The sequence below is a fragment of the Gekko japonicus genome, unplaced genomic scaffold (assembly GCF_001447785.1).
Source record: "Gekko japonicus isolate JY-2015 unplaced genomic scaffold, Gekko_japonicus_V1.1 scaffold2372, whole genome shotgun sequence".
NCBI lineage: Eukaryota > Metazoa > Chordata > Lepidosauria > Squamata > Gekkonidae > Gekko > Gekko japonicus.
In genome coordinates, this window is record NW_015159784.1 from 199,560 (window position 1) to 218,442 (window position 18,883).

Here is an 18,883-nt window from a genome sequence, read left to right on the forward strand (position 1 = left end):
AGCCATTATAGTACTAATTATCAACCACACCTGGAGGGGAAAAGAAGAAGAAGAAGAGATTGGATTTATACCCCGCCCTTCACTACCCAAAGGAGTCTCAGAGCAGCTTACAAACTCCTTTCCCTTCCCCTCCCCACAACAGACACCCTGTGAGGTAGGTGGGGCTGAGAGAGCTCTGACAGAAACTGCTCTTTTTGAATGAAAACTGTCTGCCAGCAAGAATCTATTGAGATGAAACACAAGCAGGGAGGAGAAATAAAGAATGAACCTCAGAGTGTAAGAAGGAAGAAGCCATTACAGTACTAATTATCAACCACACCTGGAGGAGAAAAGAAGAAGAGATTGGATTTATACCCTGCCCTTCACTACCCAAAGGAGTCTCAGAGCAGCTTACAAACTCCTTTCCCTTCCCCTCCCCACAACAGACACCCTGTGAGGTAGGTGGGGCTGAGAGAGCTCTGACAGAAACTGCTCTTTTTCAAGAACAGCTGTGCCAGAACTATGGCTTGCCCAAGGTCATCTAGCCAGGTGCAAGTGGAGGAGTGGGGAATCAAACCTGGTTCTCCCAGATTAGAGTCTGCCCACTTAACCACTACACCAAACTGGCTCTCTAAAGAGGTTGCAGGACAAAAGGCAGACTGGTGTGGCATGGTAGTGGCTGATATTATTCTTCTGGGAGTAAGAAGCACAACAGCCTAAAGGTGGGCTACGCCACTTTGAAAAGGAGTGATATTATTTGATTGCCAGAACCCAATAGTCCTTTTAAAAACTACCACAAGCTTACCCAAACCTTTCAGAGTAGAAGAAAGAGGTGGGATAGGAATCTAGGAAATATTTCATACTAGCTTTCAAGTAGATGTTATGGATCCTTATGAAAACTCAGCATCCCTTTATCAGGTGGGGCTGGGCATATTCTAGCAATTTTCTGTGGGTTGACAGCGCCACCTCCCCAAACATACTCTATTTTTTGGGGTGGCTTCATTTCTATATTTAATGTTTTCATTTCATTGTTCAGCATTTATTTTCTGCAAAATACACTAACTGGGATGTCTTAAGAAAGATTTTTAGATTACCAGCTGGAGAACACAGAGTAGGCAGGTCAGACAGAATGGAAATAGTGGCAGCCACAAGACGAGCACTTTCTTCTGGGAGTTGGGTTCTGTTTGAGATATGAGTTGGAGAATCTGACATTTTCGTGCTTAGATGGGGCATGTGTCGTACTAGGATAAACATTAGCAGTTCCATGGCAGCAAATACAAGGGATTTTCCAGGCACAAGACCCCCACTTTCTCCTCCTTCACCCAAGATAGTGCTAGTATCTTTTTCCTTTATATCTTCTTCATCTGAACAAAGAAACATTGAATAAAATATAAAAATTTTAAAATATGAAAAATCCACTATAAGATAGGCACAATATAAAGAGGCTAGAAAATCATGCCTAATAAAACTAAAAAGTGTAACTATTGTTAGAAGGTATTCTAACAGTAGTAACAAGGCAAGCAGTTACCACCCTTCCTCTCCCACAGTGGGCTTCTAAACCAGGATTTAATCCTGGTTAGCGGGTAGGAAAGTAACTCCAGTTAACCTGCATGCTTGCTCCTGTGTGTCTTGTCATCTATGTACGTCATAGATAAATCTGATTACTGTCTGAATTGTTTCTCGGTGTGCAAAGGGAGGGATGGAGGACAAAATAGAGGGAGAAGCACTGTTTTCCTTGACAGCGATTACATGTGACATCTGAACACTATCTTAGAAAACATTAGACATGTGTTCTGGCCTTTTCTGTTTGAAAGGAAATAATAAGCACAGATTCTTAAACTGTAGCCTAGGTACTACCAGTGGCCGGAAGTGTCCTTTCAGGTGATTCAAACATAGTGAAAAATGCTTCAAAACCTAAGGGTTGGTATGATGTTTTCAGAACACACATACAACTAAAGAAGCAAATCAACTGTCAAATGCTGAAAGGTCAAACACATGGTTAGACATATGGAAATCTCAAAGAAACTACTGTTCTTCAGCACTGCTCTCCATTTTCTGTCTTGAATGGCTATCCTCAGAGAATAAAAAATTTAGTCTAACTTTACAACAACACCTATCTACTATCTTGCAACATGCCCCCTTTCTCTTCAACTTACATTTCTCTCTCCCCCTCTCCCCCTCTCCTGCAGGAATATACAACACAACTGCATAGTATCTCATTCAAAACATGGTCAGTTGAGCTCTATTTTGCTTAGGGTTTATTACCCCAAATTTGACATTTCATGATCTCTCCCCCTCTCCTGCAGGAACATACAGCACAACTGCATTGTATCTCATTTAAAACGTGGTCAGTTGAGCTCTATTTTGCTTAGCGTTTATTACCCCAAATTTGACATTTCATGAAGATAGATTCAGGTGGGTAGCCATTTTGGTCTGAAGCAACAGAACAAAGTTTGAGTCCAGTGGCACCTTTAAAACCAATGAAGTTTAATTCTGCATGCACACAAAAGCTTATACCCAGAATTAGGTCTTAAAGGTGCCACTGGACTCAAACTTTGTTCTCTTGACTTTCCATGGTTTCTGATCTAGGTTCTTTAAATAATGTTCCAAGGACAACACTAACAACATTCCATGCTCCATTTCTCATTTATATCCTACCTTTCCTCTTGGCTTATCACAAAGTACCTTTATCTTGCAATCTAGCATGCACATATTTGCTTTGGAAACTCTACAGTGCAAGTCATAACTTACAGATCAAGATAACTTGTCCCCAACTGAGCGAACATACAAAAAAGGAGGAAGACAGTTCTACATAGCCTGTTTTCATAATAAAAACTTTGCTCTAGTATAATTTTTATATTTGGAAGTATACTATATTGTAAAAAAAACCTGCATTATCTTACTCAGTGTGTTTCTTTTGTCTTGCAAATGATCTTGAGCAGCTCTCACTATCTGCTGCACAACTCCAGTAACAAGTAGCTGGACTGAAGGAGGATTGCAGGTCAACAGAAGACGATGGAGCACACTCAGAAGTTCAACGCCGAGAAGCTATTATCAACAAATGATTATCTGAAAGTCTTCAGAAACTATAAACCATAGACTTCCAGGCAAATTTACAACCCTGTTTTTCACTAGTCCCATGAATATCACATTTAAGATGCATAAGAAAATCTCACACTACTGCATTTTACACAGACTAAGCTATTTTGAGCAGAGAACCCCAACCTTTTTGAGCCTGAAGGTATTTTTGGAACTGTGACAGAGGGTGGTGGATGCAACCACAGAAGAGCTGACACCAGGAGGTGGAGCTAAGCACAAAATGGCTGCTGCAGAAGGCAGAGCTAAGCACAAAATGGCTGCTGCAGAAGGCAGAGCCAACCACAAAACGTCAGAGATTGAGGTCATGCATAACTCAAATATTAACCCTTCAATATTTCAGGTAGAAGCTCTGTTTAACAAGATGCTTTTTTAAATGAACACATTCAAAATATTTTCTTATATACACACAGTTTATCTTCAATCACACAATGAAGATCCTCCTGCTGAGCTAGAGTAGTTGCCGCAGAAGCAGTTTTTTAAAACTCTGCACAGCCAATGAGATCTCCAATAGCCAATCAGAAGTCCTGCTGGACAAAAGCACCACCTGGCCCCATCCATATGGTGGATGCCAAGAAAGGTGTCAGCAGGTGCCATGGTGCCCATGGGCACCACACTGGGGGCGCCGACTTAGAGCATCAGAGATTTGGTGCCAGAACTGTCAGAATTTTTTAAAATGCCACTTCTGATGCTATTTTTTAAAATGAAGAGAAGATATAATGTGGGGATCTAATAATAAAAGAAAGATAATGATACATCAAAACATGAGAGTTGTCCAAGTAGGACAATTCTATAAACATTTGTGGCTAGAGAGTTCACTAACACTTTTTAACATTTGTACTCCAAGTTAAAATAAAAACAAAACTGCCCCTACCCAAAGGTGAGTAGTGTTACACCTGGACAATATAGATAAGAGCTCCCTCAAACCATCTCACAAATTATAACCTTATATTCTTTTCACTATCCTAATTTTGGCTGGGTCATTTTAGTCTATGCCACTTGGACTGCTTGAGTTCCTTGAATTCATATTTAAGGTAAAGGTAAAGGTTTCCCTTGCTCAAAAGCCAGTCGAATTCAACTCTAGGGTGCGGTGCCCATCTCTGGTTCCAAGCCGAAGAGCCAGCGCTGTCCGAAGACGTTTCCATGGTCACGTGGCCAGCATGACTAGACACCAAGGCGCACGGAACGCTGTTACCTTCCCACCGAAGCGGTACCTGCTTATCTACTTGCAATTTCTTGCTTTTGAACCGCTAGGTTGGCAGGAGCTGGGACCAGAGACGGGAGCTCACTCCGTCATGCGGCACTTGGGTCTCGAAATGCTGAGCTACCAACCTTCCGGTCGGTAGTTCAGCATCTTAACCAATGAGCCACCGCAGCCCTGAATTAATATTTACTAACTTACAAGTTCAAAGTGTAAGTTTTAGGCCTGGCTCTGTTAATTTCAGAATTAGTTTTTAAACAGAGCAAAACGAGGGCTAGAATTTAGACAAACATACTTCCTAAACACTTGTTTACTCCATGAATTAAACCATTTCATTTAATATTCCAACAATACATTTACATTTCTGCATGCTGAGTAGTTTGCACTGAGAGCATTCAATTACTATACCTGATCCTCTGCAATATGGATTCTGGCACAAGGGGAATCCAATAAAGTGTGGAGTGCTTGTAAACAGGATGTAACATGTTCAACAGGTTCTTCTGGTCGAGGCGAACAGAGGAACTGTATACTAACACCTAAAAGCAAATTATTTCAGATTTTTAGACAAAACTCTCTTTTAGAAAAGGTGGAAATAAAACTCTATCTACATTAAATTTTTTCATTTATGTGAAACAGTGATTTTAATGGCGTTTTAAAATATATGACTGAATATAGAAATGCATCCGTCATACTTGGCCAGACAGGACTCTCCTGCGCTAAAATAAATAATCAAACCTCATCAAAACTTTAAATAGGCCTGTTTCTGGTATTCTGATGAACCAGTGGCCTTTAAAAACTACCAACGTTTTTATCTGATAATATAAAGTTATTGTATCATTACAGAACTCTGAAATAATAGCACACAAATATTACCCAAAATCAAATGCATTCTATCTTTGTTAATCTCTTGCAAAGATCTGGTGGTAGGTGGTGTTCCAGGTGCTGGATTTAACATAATTGATGTGGCCCGTTTCTGTGGATTAGGTATTGCTGCTGCCTCATCTGTTGATTCAAAGGCAATAAATCCTGTACTGTTCAGCCACAGTGCCACTGCATGTAGAATTGGAGTCCATGAATTTCGGTAATGCAGTCTAGCTGTATCGATGGTCTCTGGTGTATAAAATGCTCCACCTGTTAAGCCAAAATATTACATTTTTAGCACGAGAGTGGTAATATAACAAGGAAACAACAGTAGAAAGCATGTTCCCTTTTTCACTTGCAGCATTTTTGCTAACAATGCACACTTATATGTGCAAACCAGGACTAAGGGACAACCATATAAAATTATATATACATGGTAGCTCACTATCATCAGCAATATATCTAATTCTCACCATGGCCAAACCTGTAGATACCTAAATCCTGAAACAGGAGCCATGAACAGAGAAAACAGATCTTCCTACAAACTTGGGGAAAGCACACAGGGAAAGCCCTGCAGAAAAATCTGAAACCTTAAAATAAATAAATAAATAAAAGTAGGGGGTTAATCCCCCAATAACAGAAGCAGCACCTGTAGCTTTAAGAAAAAAGTGCCCTCTGCACTTGCCAGCCGTCAAGCGTTGCTTTCTGTCAGTAAAAGGCAAGGGGAGGGGGCAGGACCCTTTCCAGGGCTGTTTCGGTCTTTGAGGGGGAGACTCATCATTGCGAGGCCTGGCAGCTACCATGCAACTTACATGGCTCACCAGGACTGGCCACTTGCTACAGTCCAACAGCAGCCAACGTAAAAAAGCCAGTGTGGTATGGTTGTTACAGTTTCAAAACATGATCTGGCAAACCCAGGTTTGAATCACTACTCTGCTACTCTGAGCCCACCTTGGCAGGGAGGGCGGGGTATAACTTAAAATAAATAAATAAATGGAAGCTCACTGGGTGACCTTGAACCAGTGACAAATTCCAACCTACCTCACAGTGCTATTGTGAGGACAAAATGGAGGAGAATGATGTAAGTTGCTTTGGAAGGCAGGGTATAAATTAATTAAATAAATAATATGCATAGCTGAAGATGGGGATGAACAAAAAAAGGTAGGTTGGTGGATGGGTTGATAAGAGAGAAGGAAGCAGGAAAAGGTAGCCAGCAGGACAGAAAGAGGAAATAGCATGGAGAGGAGCATACAGGGGAAAGTGAGGTGTCCCCTACAAGTTCTTGCAGGTTCTGCACTGTGCACGTGGGCACTGACAACAAATATGGTACCTTGAGCTGGTTTGCACATACATGATACCACCTGACTTTTTGTCACTCAACTACAAACTTGACGACTTAGAACTGAGCATGTAAATCAAGTCCATTGAAAAGCACTATATTTAGTGTGTTGGAAAACTATTTCAGTTTGTCAATAAAATACTCCTATCATATAACTCCTTGATTCAAATTATTCTGTTGGGCTCTTTAAAAAGGCACATTGCCCTTTCAGATGCAGAACTAGTCATGAGATTACTTACTGCTGCTAAAGTGGTAATAGCAGCAAAACAGAAAAAATTAGAACTTCCCTTAGAGACTAAATTGTTCCAGCACGTGTGGCATACCACATTATTAACTAAATTAACATATTACCAAAGAGCTCAGAGAAGTAATTTTGAGTGCTGAGTATTGTTTATAATAAAGACAGAAAGTGTCTCCTTATGCATTTTATGAGCTGTGGCTCAGTGCTAGACCATCTGCTTGGCATGCAGAAGATCCCAGGTTCAATCCCCAGCATCTCCAGTTAAAAGGTTTGGCAGTAGGTGATGAGACTCTTCCTAAGATCCAGGAGAGCTGCTGCCAGTCTGCATAGACAATACTGACTTTGATGGACCATGGGTCTGATTTCAGTATAAGGCAGCTTCATGTGTTCATAATGCCTTTTTGTTTCTTTCTGTAGTTGAGAGCATCTTATATATTTGCATAATATATTTTTTTGAAAATTCTAATAAAAATGCATTGAACAGTGTTGTATTGCAAGGCCAATGCTGCAAACATCAGTTCACTATGAATGAAACAACTTCCCCTCTCCAGAGGAGTAAAAATGGAGACTTCAGCACCCACCCCTCTTCCAGCCTGAGTTTTAAGAACTCTAGGCTCATGAGATATGCTAAGTAAATATGCAAAAGAAACGGAGTCTTGAAAATTCTGAAAAAATTCCCAGAATGTTCTATCTGTGCTTAGGGGCCTTTAAGAATTGTGACCTGCAATGAGGGGAGATAAACCAGTAGAAAATTCCACCCAGCATGCAATAACATGTCACGGCAGAACTCTGGGACTAAATGAGCACTTTCTTGCTTGCCTCATCCTGAACCTGATCAGTCTGGCACTGTAGTGTAATTGCCTTGATTTCTGAGGTTTGGAACCAGGTGAGGTCATCTAGTTCTGATCTTGAGTGCCACAGTCTAGGGGAAGGGTATTGCCACGTATATCCCTACACTAACTTTATCTCCCCCTCTTCCAAGACTGTATAATACATGAGATTTTATCTTATTTGCAGTTTCAAGAGTCCTAGGACTTATCTCCAAAGTGGTCACAACACTTTAAAAGTTATAATATCCTAGACCACGGAGGCGGGGAGAAGACTCAGGTTGGGATGTGTACCTCATGGTACCACCCCCCCCCCTCCCCGCCCCTCCCCGGTTAAGGTTTTAATGTAACTTGTGTTTTATCTCTGCCGCTTGTTTGCCGCCCTGGGCCGTACGGGTAGGGCGGGATATAAATCTCAAAATAAATAAAAAAATAAATAAAATAAATAAAAACGGCTATGGACTTGAGAAGCCCAGTTTCCCCTCCCTTCTATATTCCCTCCCACAAACTGAGTTCTAACTTCTGTCAGTCTTCTGTTGCTCATGGAGAATGCTCAGGGCTCACCAGAATCCCTCCTTTGTTTCTATGTGGCCCATTTTGTTGCCCTATCCATCCAAGACTGTCAGTGTTATAGGGGAGTTACATTCTAAACAAAATCTCACCATCTGGAGGAAGCTGACTTGCAAATTCTGCTGGTAAGGTCAGAAGAGCATAGTCTTTAAGTGCAGCTAGCCAGAGGCGGCTAAGGGTAGGCAGCTCTGGCTGCACAAGTGTGATTAAACTGTCTGGTGGAAGTTCATCTACTGTTCCATAATCATCTTCTTCGTCATCTCCTCCGTTCTTCATTGACTTCTTTGGTTTAGTTTCCGCTTCTTTTTTAATCTTCATAGCTACAACGTACACCTTTCAGACAAAAATCCACGTAAAACAAGTATTACATATCAGACACAAACACCATTAATGTATTCTACTCAGAATGGACAGTATGTACTCTGCACTAAACAAATGAACCCTATTCTGTGCCATGGCTGTGTATGAAGGTGAATTTTTGCAGCCCATTCTTGCATCTGTAAGCAGACTAGAAGCCTTTATGTATTTTTAAAATGCAAGCTGAAACTCTCAGAATGCCCAGTAACAAATACAGCTTTTTCCAAACTCTTGCATGTTTTGGAGAAACAGAATACAAACACAATCCAGGCTACTATAAACAATCAGAATTATAACGAATGCCCTGGGGTGGTGCCACAAAATGCAATTTCTATGAAGTGCCTAAACCTTACATATTCCAGAACAAAAATATTTAATTAGCCAAGCATACATTCAGAAAAATAACCAGAAAGTATACCACTCTGGTAATTAATAAACTGAACTGTTGCAATTCCTATTTAGTAGGCAGAGCGAAGCAGTTCGAATAAATTTGCCTTAACACAGCATAGTTTAAAAGTCATTGAAAGAATACCTGCATCATGTACTAAGCACTCAGCCTTGACAGTGACACAGTCTGCACATCAATCCTCTCCTCCCCTTCAAGCTAACATGAATTGCAGAAGCCACAAATTATTAGCTTTGTTAAGAAACCTCAGGACTTTGAAATTGTTGAGATACTCATTTTTACAGCCCTTTTAACCAGAGGTATTGCTTTACCAACACCCCACTTATTCATCCAAACAATGACACAGGTAGGTAAGTTAGAACTGCTAATCTCCAGGTGGGGCCTGGAGAACTCCCAGAATGTCAAGTGATCTCTAGATTACAGAGATATTTTCCCGGGAGAAAATGGATGCTTTGATGGCTGGCACAATACTCCACTGATATCCCTCCACTCCCTAAACCCCACCCTCCCCAGGCTCTAGACAACTTAAAAACTGATAAATCACCAGCCCCAGATGGCATACATCCGAGAGTTCTGAAAGAACTCAAATGTGAACTTGTGGATCTCCTTACAAAAATATGTAATCTTTCCTTAAAATCTGCCTCCATTCCTGAGGACTGGAAGGTAGCTAATATCACTCCCATCTTTAAAAAGGGTTTCAGAGGAGATCCGGGAAATTACAGGCCAGTCAGTCTGATGTCGATACCGGGTAAATTGGTGGAAACCATTACTAAGGAAAGAATTAGTAGGCACATAGATGAACAAAACTTATTGAGGAAGACTCAGTATGGGTTCTGTAAGGGAAGATCTTGTCTCACTAATCTGTTAGTGTTTTTTGAGGGAGTGAACAAACATGTGGAGAAGGGGGACCCAATAGATGTTGTTTACCTTGACTTCCAGAAAGCTTTTGATAAAGTTCCTTATCAAAGCCTCCTAAGTAAGCTCAATAGTCACGGCATAAAAGGACAAGTCCTCTTGTGGATCAAAAACTGGCTAATTAATAGAAAACAGAGAGTGAGTATAAATGGGCAATTTTCTCAGTGGAGGGTGGTAAGCAGTGGGGTACCGCAGGGATCAGTACTTGGTCCACTGCTTTTTAACTTGTTCATTAATGACTTGGAGTTGGGAGTAAGCAGTGAAGTGGCTAAATTTGCGGATGATACAAAGTTGTTCAAGGTGGTGAAAACCAGTGAGGATTGTGAGGCACTCCAAAGGGATCTGTCAAAGATGGGCAAGTGGGCGTCAACATGGCAAATGGGGTTCAATGTGGCCAAGTGCAAGGTGATGCACATTGGAGCCAAAAATCCTAAATATAAATACACATTGATGGGGTCTGAACTGGCAGAGACAGATCAAGAGAGAGATCTTGGAGTTGTAGTAGATAACTCACTGAAAATGTCGAGACAGTGTGTGACTGCAATAAAGAAGGCCAATGCTATGCTGGGGATTATTAGGAAGGGTATTGAAAACAGATCAGCCAATATAATAATGCCCCTATATAAATCAATGGTGAGACCTCATTTGGAATACTGTGTGCAGTTCTGGGCACCACACCTTAAAAAGGATATTATAGCTTTGGAAAAAGTGCAGAAAAGGGCAACTCGAATGATAAAAGGGTTGGAACACTTTCCCTATGAGGAAAGGTTAAAGCGCTTAGGGCTCTTTAGCTTGGAGAAAAGACGACTGAGGGGTGACATGATCGAGGTTTATAAGATTATGCATGGGAAAGAGCAGGTAAAGAAAGAGGTACTTTTCTCCCTTTCTCACAATACAAGAACTCGTGGGCACTCCATGAAATTGCTGAGCGGTCGGGTTAGAACGGATAAAAGGAAGTACTTCTTCACCCAAAGAGTGATTCACACATGGAATTCACTGCCACAGGAGGTGGTGGCGGCTACAAGCATGGACGGCTTCAAAAGGGAATTAGATAGGCATATGGAGCAGAGGTCCATCAGTGGCTTCCTTGATGGTCTCCTATCCAAATACTAACCAGGGCCTCCCCTGCTTAGCATCCAAGATTAAGTTAGCCTGTGCTATCCAGGTCAGGGCACTGGATCATGTCAGCTCCCAAATACTGGGGTTTTTAAAATGTAAACTGAAATTCTACTTATTAAACAGTGCCTTTGTATATTTTTCACATGGGAGTTTAAAGATAATTAATTTTCTGCTATTTAGTTTAGCACCATAATGCACAACAGTGAAACAAAATTTTTAAATCCTTTGAAATGACTGCATCCAGACATTTTAGAGGAAAAAGACACAATATTGTTAGAAAGGATATATAATAAATATAAGCAACTCCCCAACACACACACACACACACACACACCAGTGGGGCACCCATAAGAACGTCTGTGAGGCATCTTGTTTTCCCCTTCCCTGGCAGCCCCCAGATGTTCATCTTTATCTACCTAGTTCAAAATAACCTCAATAGCATTTAAATGCAAGGCAATCCAAAACAGGATAACTATATTTTAACATCAGCAAACTGGACAATTATTCCAAGAACTGACAGAGTTTTCCTGCACTGAAGATATACCAAACTACAAAGACTATTTACAACTAATATCTTCCAAAAAGCTAGAAGAGCTTATTGTTGTACAACAACAAAAACAACAAAGGGCTTACCTCAGCCCAAGCTTTAAGTACTGCCAGTTTTTCCATGGTAGTAGCACTCTCCCTGTACAGCTGGCTAGAAGACCCCTTTCCTGTCTGCACTTTGTCCAAAGAAGAGACAAGCAGGTTGTGAACACGGCGGAGGTCATTTAAGTCGCTTACCACTCCACTTCCTATCCAGGTGCTACATACCTACAAAGGAATATAGCAAGTAACATACATTTTAGAAATAGCCACCCCACACTGAGAACCAGTCACATTCAGGAGACAAGGGTTCAAATCCCCAATCAGCCATAAAGCTCACTAGGTGACCTTTAGTCAGTCATTCTCTTTCAGCTTTACGTATGTCTCAGGACTGTTGTAACAATAAAAGGGGATCATCTTAATGGCTGGAACCCAAAGGGGTTACTGCATGGGTAGAAGATACTTCCACCTGTGCCAAAGGACAGTCCCCAATTTCCTTTTATCTGCAGCCCCGCACACCACTGTTGCCCAGTTGCTTCCATGAGGGCATACCTGTGTAGATCCCATCAGAAAATTTATAGAGAACAAATTAAGTAAGTGGGACAGAAGGTATTGAGGGGGACCTATGAAGATGTCATCAGGTTAAAAGAGAATTCTGAGATTCAGAGGGCCAGCAGAAATAATGCTATTTCTTGTACCTGGCAGGCTTTTGCAGTAATATCTGAAGGGGTATCTTGTGAGAAAGCTGGCCTTAGAGCAGCTCCAACCTGAGGAAGGAAAAAAAGTGGCAATTCTTGCAAAACCAGCTCATGAAACAAGAATTCAGACAGTACTTAATTTGTGCCCAACACATATGAAAATATGTACAAGTTGTTCAAGTGCAGAAGTCTTTTTTTTTTAAACTGGAAGAAAGATCTAATTACAGAAGCAAACATATCTATGGGGAGGTTCCATTTCATTATGCATGCCTAGTTTTGAATTTGCTTTTACTAGCTATATTGATTGTTCTATTCTATTAATGGAAAGTGAGCCAGTGAATAGAGACCAACATATCGTTTTGAGTGCCACAGCCATGGCCATCCATCCATGGCTGCCCATTGTTCCAACTTCTGCAGTTTGCTAGTTGTGACCTGGCAGGCTCAGAATAGAGGAAAAGTTGCTGCTGCACTGGGATGGGGAAAGTAACACTGGCTGGGCACCTCAAAATTGTATTTATACTCTTCTACTACATGGGGTTCCCTAAATTATAATAATTAAGGGAATGAAATGGATCTAATCTTCTAAAGAGAAAACAGCTACCTTTCAGGAAAATCCTGACATATAATAAAGACTGAACAAAAGCTCAGCAAAAGCTCTGAGAATGCATGTAGAACTTCTATGCTCAATGGAATCTTACACCTAAGCTCCCACACCAGTGAGAACTCACTGAAATTGGGTGTGTCGATTTTCTTGATACATTTTGAACTGGGAGAAGCACATAAAAATAGTCTTACATTAGCCTGGTATTGCTCTAGGATAACATGGCCTGGAAATTCTGGCTCAGGAACTGCTGCAAATTTCTTGATAATGTCTTCAAGTGCCTGGAGACCAGCCATTCGCAACTGGTTGCTGTGGTCAGTTGCAGCCATAAATGCCATGCGAATAAGATCAGAGAGGTGAAGCACGAGAAGGTCATCTGAAACAGAAGCAAGACAAGCACTGGTTACTTCAGAAACCATCTGGTATTGCAGCCAGCTCCTACCACATCCATTTCACCCAGCGGAGCTACATTGTAACATGCACATCTGATACAGTCTCAGCAAACCACCAACAAACTGGAAGGAAAGCCTTAAGAATTATGAACTGTTGTAGGTTCTATGCCTTTCCCTCCTTAAAATGGGAAATAAGATTTTAGTGAAACTAGAATTTTGTTCATGACCACAGAAAATCTAAACAGCAATTAGCTAAACCCACAGTGCCTATTGTTCACAATGGAGCATGTGATTACTGCTAAAATTCAGCCACTGGTTAGCTGGGATTAAAGGAGCAATTCACTCACAGTACTTTGGAAACAAAAGACTGATTCAGACTAAACAAATCTACAGAAAGAGGACAAGGAGGAGAGAAAGATGAGAAAAGTTAAATGATGAAGGATTTCTGTAAGTATATGAATTTTGTTGCCCTTAAATTCTTTTTAAATTGAGCTTAATTCAGTGTTAAATTTAATTGCCCTAGGATTTTTGTAAATGATGCATTGACCATTTCCATGGACTTTTGAAGGACCACATCAGTGTAAATAGTCAGTAGACTGACACATTTTAATATACAGTCTTAAAAAAACCCTATTCAATGTCTTCATTTTTTCTTTTTTTAAACAAAAATAGAAATGTCTTGCTTCATAAGCGATAACACAAAGACATCTGGAAATTCTTTGAAACTATACATTATGTCCAAATGAGTTGTTCAAGAGACAGACCAGGAACACAAGTCTTGAACCTATTCTAGTTCAAAATCCTGTCTATAAAGGGTGAGGTTTACCACTAGTGTTCCGCAGGGCCTGTAAAACAGAGCTCGTCTACCAGGCTTTCAATTAGGAGCCGCCACTGATGAATGTGCCCTGGAACATCTTCTGGCCTGAAATCTAGAACATCTTCTGGCCTGAAACCTCGCTGGATGCTACTCCTTTCATTGGGTGTGATTTGGATTATCGCCATCATCTGTTGGTTTTACTTGTAAACTGTTGCTGTTTTAACTTGGTATTGTATTTAGTAATCATTTTAACTCTGTATTATTTATGTTATTTTAACTCTGTTAGCCGCCTTGAGCCAGCGTGCCCGGCAAGGCGGGATACAATAAATAAATAAATAGTGGGCTCTTGTAGGAATCCAAAGCTTTCATTAAAGGTCAAAAGGAAAAACCTACTGGATCAAAACAAAGTCCATCTATGCCAGTATCCTGTTTCCAACATTGGCCAGCCTGGTACTTCCAGCAAGCCCAAACGAGAAACCGAAAGCCCTCTTCTCCTGCTTCTTGCCCAACAACAGGCATTCTGACGCATACCGTCTCTGAACCTGGTGATTTCAGCTAGCAATCAGAGTCAGCAGCTGTTGATACAACATCCTTCCATCTATTGGTTTTCACCCAGCATGACCAAGAGATAAATTATAGTTAGGGTTGCAACCTTCAGGTGACAGCTGGAGATCTCCCACTATTACAGCTGATCTCTAGGTTGACAGAGATCAGTTAACCTGGAGAAAATGGCCACCTTGGAAGGTGGACTCTCTGGCATTATACCCCATTGAAGTCCCTCCCCTCCCCAAACCCCACCCTCCTCAGCCTCCATCCCCCCAAATCTCCAGGTATTTCCCAACCCAGAGCTGGCAACCCTAATTATAGTATGTGATAAAATAATATTTCAGTAGTAAAGTAAGCTGTCACAGTCTGTATCAGCTGTGAAGTCTCTGGGCAATTAGAAGGGCAGCCCAAGCACAGCGTATTATAGTACTTTCATCTTGAAGTTACAAAGCATTCATTAAAATTATCCTTGTATACCCATGTATGCTGATGTTCCCTGTGAAAGGCACAACAGCTTCCCCAGACTAATGATCATCTTAAGCCATGTCTTAAATTCAGAATTACTGCTTGAAGTCACTGTAACTAGGGAAAACACCATAGAAGTATTCTAAAGGAAGAAATAAACTGCATACCACACACGGTTGCAAGGCATGCCATTGAGCAGGCTAATACTTCTCACTGACAATGCAAGTGTCAGGATTGTAACCAAGAGCCTAAGCAGCTGGTTCCTCTATCCTGATTGTGACAGTGTTAAATTTGTCTGCATATCCAACAAAAAACTACTAGAACCCTAAGCATGAATTAAACATTTGCTCAGATATGAAATGGACAGAGTAACCTTGATCCTTCCAGCCTAAACTACCACACCAGATTTTTGTGCTGACAAGCTGAGAGGCAAATAATGCTCCTTACTTTTTGGGTCTCTGAGTTTGGCAGATCGGGCCAGAGCAAGATCAAAGTGGGCTTTGTTTGCATTTTCACAGAGCATGATAATTCGGCACAGGCAATCAGCAGCAAATACTCGAGTAGCCCAGCGAGGAGCCACAGAAGGCTTTGATTTGTCTTCTTCACCCAGTGTTGTAAACATCGTATCATCATCCATTTCATCTTTTTTCTCTGATTCTTCATCTTTTTCACCTCCCACTGGAGTGGCAGTGCTCACGTCTACAATATAGGAAATGCAATACATGAAGATGCTCCGATCTGAGAACACTTTTGAGAAATTGTCCTTAAAGTGTACTTAATCGTCTTAGAAAAGGAGTAACAATTATTAACAAGAGGATTTCTTAATATGCTTAAGCAACATACTAAAATCTCTGCTTCAAAACATGGAAAACAAGAATAATGATACAAGATAGTTATAGTATTTACTCAAATGCAAGACTAGCTTTTCCCAGACATGCCATCACAAAAAAGAGGGTGTCATCTAAATTTGCATATAAGTTGTAGTTATGTCCAAGAATAAAAATACTTTTGAGTATAACATGGGGGGGGGGAGTCACATTCAGGGTAGTGTTAATTTTGAATAATTGTGGTACAATATTGTTACTTAAAACCTCTGCATCTGCACCTTAGTTTGAAATTAGCCAAGCTATAAGAGCAACTTATAAGAAACATTCAAAACAATACTACTGCGTAAGATAGAAATACTGTTATTTATTTAAAACATTTCTATGCCACCTTTTCATCCAAATACAGTCCCTAAGGCAACATTAAAACATTTGAGACATTAAAGCGGCATTTAGAATAATGGATATGTAAAAAAAAAAATTAAATTCAGTAAAACAAAAAAATACACAAATGTACACAACACAACCAGGCAGGAGGGCCAATAACAGTTAGTGGGGCAATGCATAGAGGGAGACAAACTAATCTCCCTGGGGTGCTGGAAAGTGCTGTCAAGTCACAGCTTACTTATGATGACCCTGTAGGGTTTTCAAGGTAAGAGACATTCGGGGTGGTTTGCCATTGCCTGCCTCCATGTCATGCCCCTGGTATTCCTTGGAGGTCTCACATCCAAATACTAGCCAGGCCCAACCCTGTTCAGCTTCCAAGTTGTGATGAGATCAGGTTCACCTGGGCTATCCAGGTCGGGGTAGCTCCCTGGGGAGGGGATAAATAAAACCGCATCCGTCTTTCTTGTTGGGTTTGATGTGCCTCTGTGTAAGACCTGTGAGTTGAAACTTTGGAATCTCCCTGGGGAGGGGATTCCAAAGTTTCAACTTGCAGTACTTATACAAGAGGCACATCAAACCCAAGAAGAAAGACGGAAGTGGTTTTATTCATTTACTTCATTAATATTGTACCTTTCTTCCCAATGGGGTTCCAAAGCAGGTAACCTCACTCTCTTCTCCTCCATTTTAACCTTACAACAACCCTGTGAGGTAGGTTAGGTTGAGAGAGTGTGACTGGCCCAAGGTCACCCAGCAAGCTTCCCTGGCAGAGTAGGGATTTCAACCTGGGTCTCCCAGATCCTAGTCAAACTCTCTAACCACACTGGGTGACTTGCTGAATCACCAGTTACCTGGGAAGCTGAAGCACCTTAATATTTCACAATGGACATGTATTTGCTGCCTTCTAAAGAGACATGATAAGAAATGCACACACAGGCTTTCTTTTCAAAGAGAGAGGAGATGGTGCTTTGAAATTTGATGGTCAGTATAGTCAAAGGTTTCTTAAAAATGAATGTATGTAAAAATATTTGTGCATGGTAGTGTATTTACACGAAATGTAGAATAGTTCTGCAACACCACCTTACATAAGGTAATGAAATTCCGCAGACGTCAATAGCTTGCTTCAGGCTCAAGCTCCAAGCAAAACGTCTATTAAAAATGTTCCAAGAAGAAATTGGAATCAACAGATCGGTGACTCAGAGGTTTCATTTGCCTATTCAGTACCTCATAAATAACCTTCACAAGACAGTTTTGTCAACATACCAAGTACATCTTAAATTTCTTATAAACCCTTGTACCAGTAAAGTTCCAAATACGCCAAGGGACTGAAGAGGACTAAGATTATGATGCTTCCATGTGTAAGGGGAAACATAAATCAACACCCATATAAATTGCATGGTATGAAGCCAAGGAAAAAAGTAGTTTCCAAGAACAAATAATTCCATACCTCTTAGTCCTCACTTGGATTACTCTGTGACAAACACAACATTAAAAATGGTGCCATTTAAAAAGGTTGCAAATAATCCCTAAATTATAGTGCAAAAGGGGAAGCAACATAAACGTAGTATGTTAACCTACATAGTTGTCCAACCACCATCCCCTCCTTTTTCCTCTCATGACATCCATAGAATCCCATGCCAGGTGAGACCCTCCCTCTCCCCCAGAGCCACCCTTCTCAGCTGGTAGACAAGCAGGCCAGCTGCTCGGAGCCCTCCTGCAGAGTTAGCTCCCAACAGGTCATGGAGGCCAAGGGGGAAGGAGGCACCCAAGGAGGACATCGGCTTGTAGTCAGAAGCCCAGCACTGGACAGAGGCATCAAGCTGACAAGCTGGAGAGATGGGAATGGGACACACGTGAAGATGCAGAGGTATGGTAAGTGAGAGGAAAGAGCCCATCCTCCAAGTGATGCAGGTTAACCGAGTGTTCTAGGCAATCATGTGCTGGATAGCAAGATTTTTACTGTAAAAGGCTTCCATGGGTATGACAAAGTAGATAATCTATCTATTCAGTCAGATCATATGGTCACTTATACTCACCACTAGATGCAGCAAGGACATCTTTACATAACATTAACCAGTGAGAGAGTTTTTCCACTGCTAGAGATGAAAGCATATGTCCCAAGGTATCATGAATATCAGAGCACAGTTTTCTATCAGTCTCACGATCTAACATTCCAAAAAGAACTCCCTCGAGTCCAGTCTCGGTGATATTAATCCCCTGATGCCGGCCATGCATGTCCCTCCGTGAACCAACACCTGGAGCAAAAGGATTAACATCTGAAAATCAAAAGATATTTTTCTTTAGCAGCAGGTAGCAACTTCTGACTTTTCAGATAAGTACTAGCAGCGTACAATCCAAGGTCATCTTGTTTCAAATAACCTTCAATAGCAAGAGTACTATTTAATATTTGGATTCAATGAGCATTTGTAGATGCTGAACACAGCTACCAACAGAAAACAAGAATATTTTAGCAATTATTATAATAAACTGATCCTAGCATCCAGTAATTTTTATACTTAGGAGATCCTCCCTTGAACTAAAACTAATGGAAGACACTTTATCCACAAGTGTGTAATTGTTGCCTCCAGTATAATGGAACATCAATTGTGAAGTATGAACTGGAATTTTAAAAAACAGTTCCAGTCAGATTAAACAGAAAT

The 18,883-nt window shown here is 40.9% G+C and overlaps 1 protein-coding gene across 1 annotated transcript in view; it reads right to left on the bottom strand.

Annotated features, from left to right (window-relative positions):
* Positions 1–18,883, bottom strand: part of HEATR5B (HEAT repeat containing 5B) — a 67,858-nt gene that overhangs the window by 11,967 nt on the left and 37,008 nt on the right. The window contains exons 22-31 of the mRNA XM_015407101.1: positions 18,260–18,499; positions 15,463–15,714; positions 12,990–13,171; positions 12,195–12,263; positions 11,545–11,724; positions 8,207–8,447; positions 5,150–5,407; positions 4,685–4,812; positions 2,883–3,027; positions 1,074–1,343 (exon numbers count right to left, since the gene is read on the bottom strand). Coding sequence (XP_015262587.1) covers positions 1,074–1,343; positions 2,883–3,027; positions 4,685–4,812; positions 5,150–5,407; positions 8,207–8,447; positions 11,545–11,724; positions 12,195–12,263; positions 12,990–13,171; positions 15,463–15,714; positions 18,260–18,499 — 1,965 coding nt within the window. The remainder of the gene's footprint in view (positions 1–1,073; positions 1,344–2,882; positions 3,028–4,684; positions 4,813–5,149; positions 5,408–8,206; positions 8,448–11,544; positions 11,725–12,194; positions 12,264–12,989; positions 13,172–15,462; positions 15,715–18,259; positions 18,500–18,883) is intronic.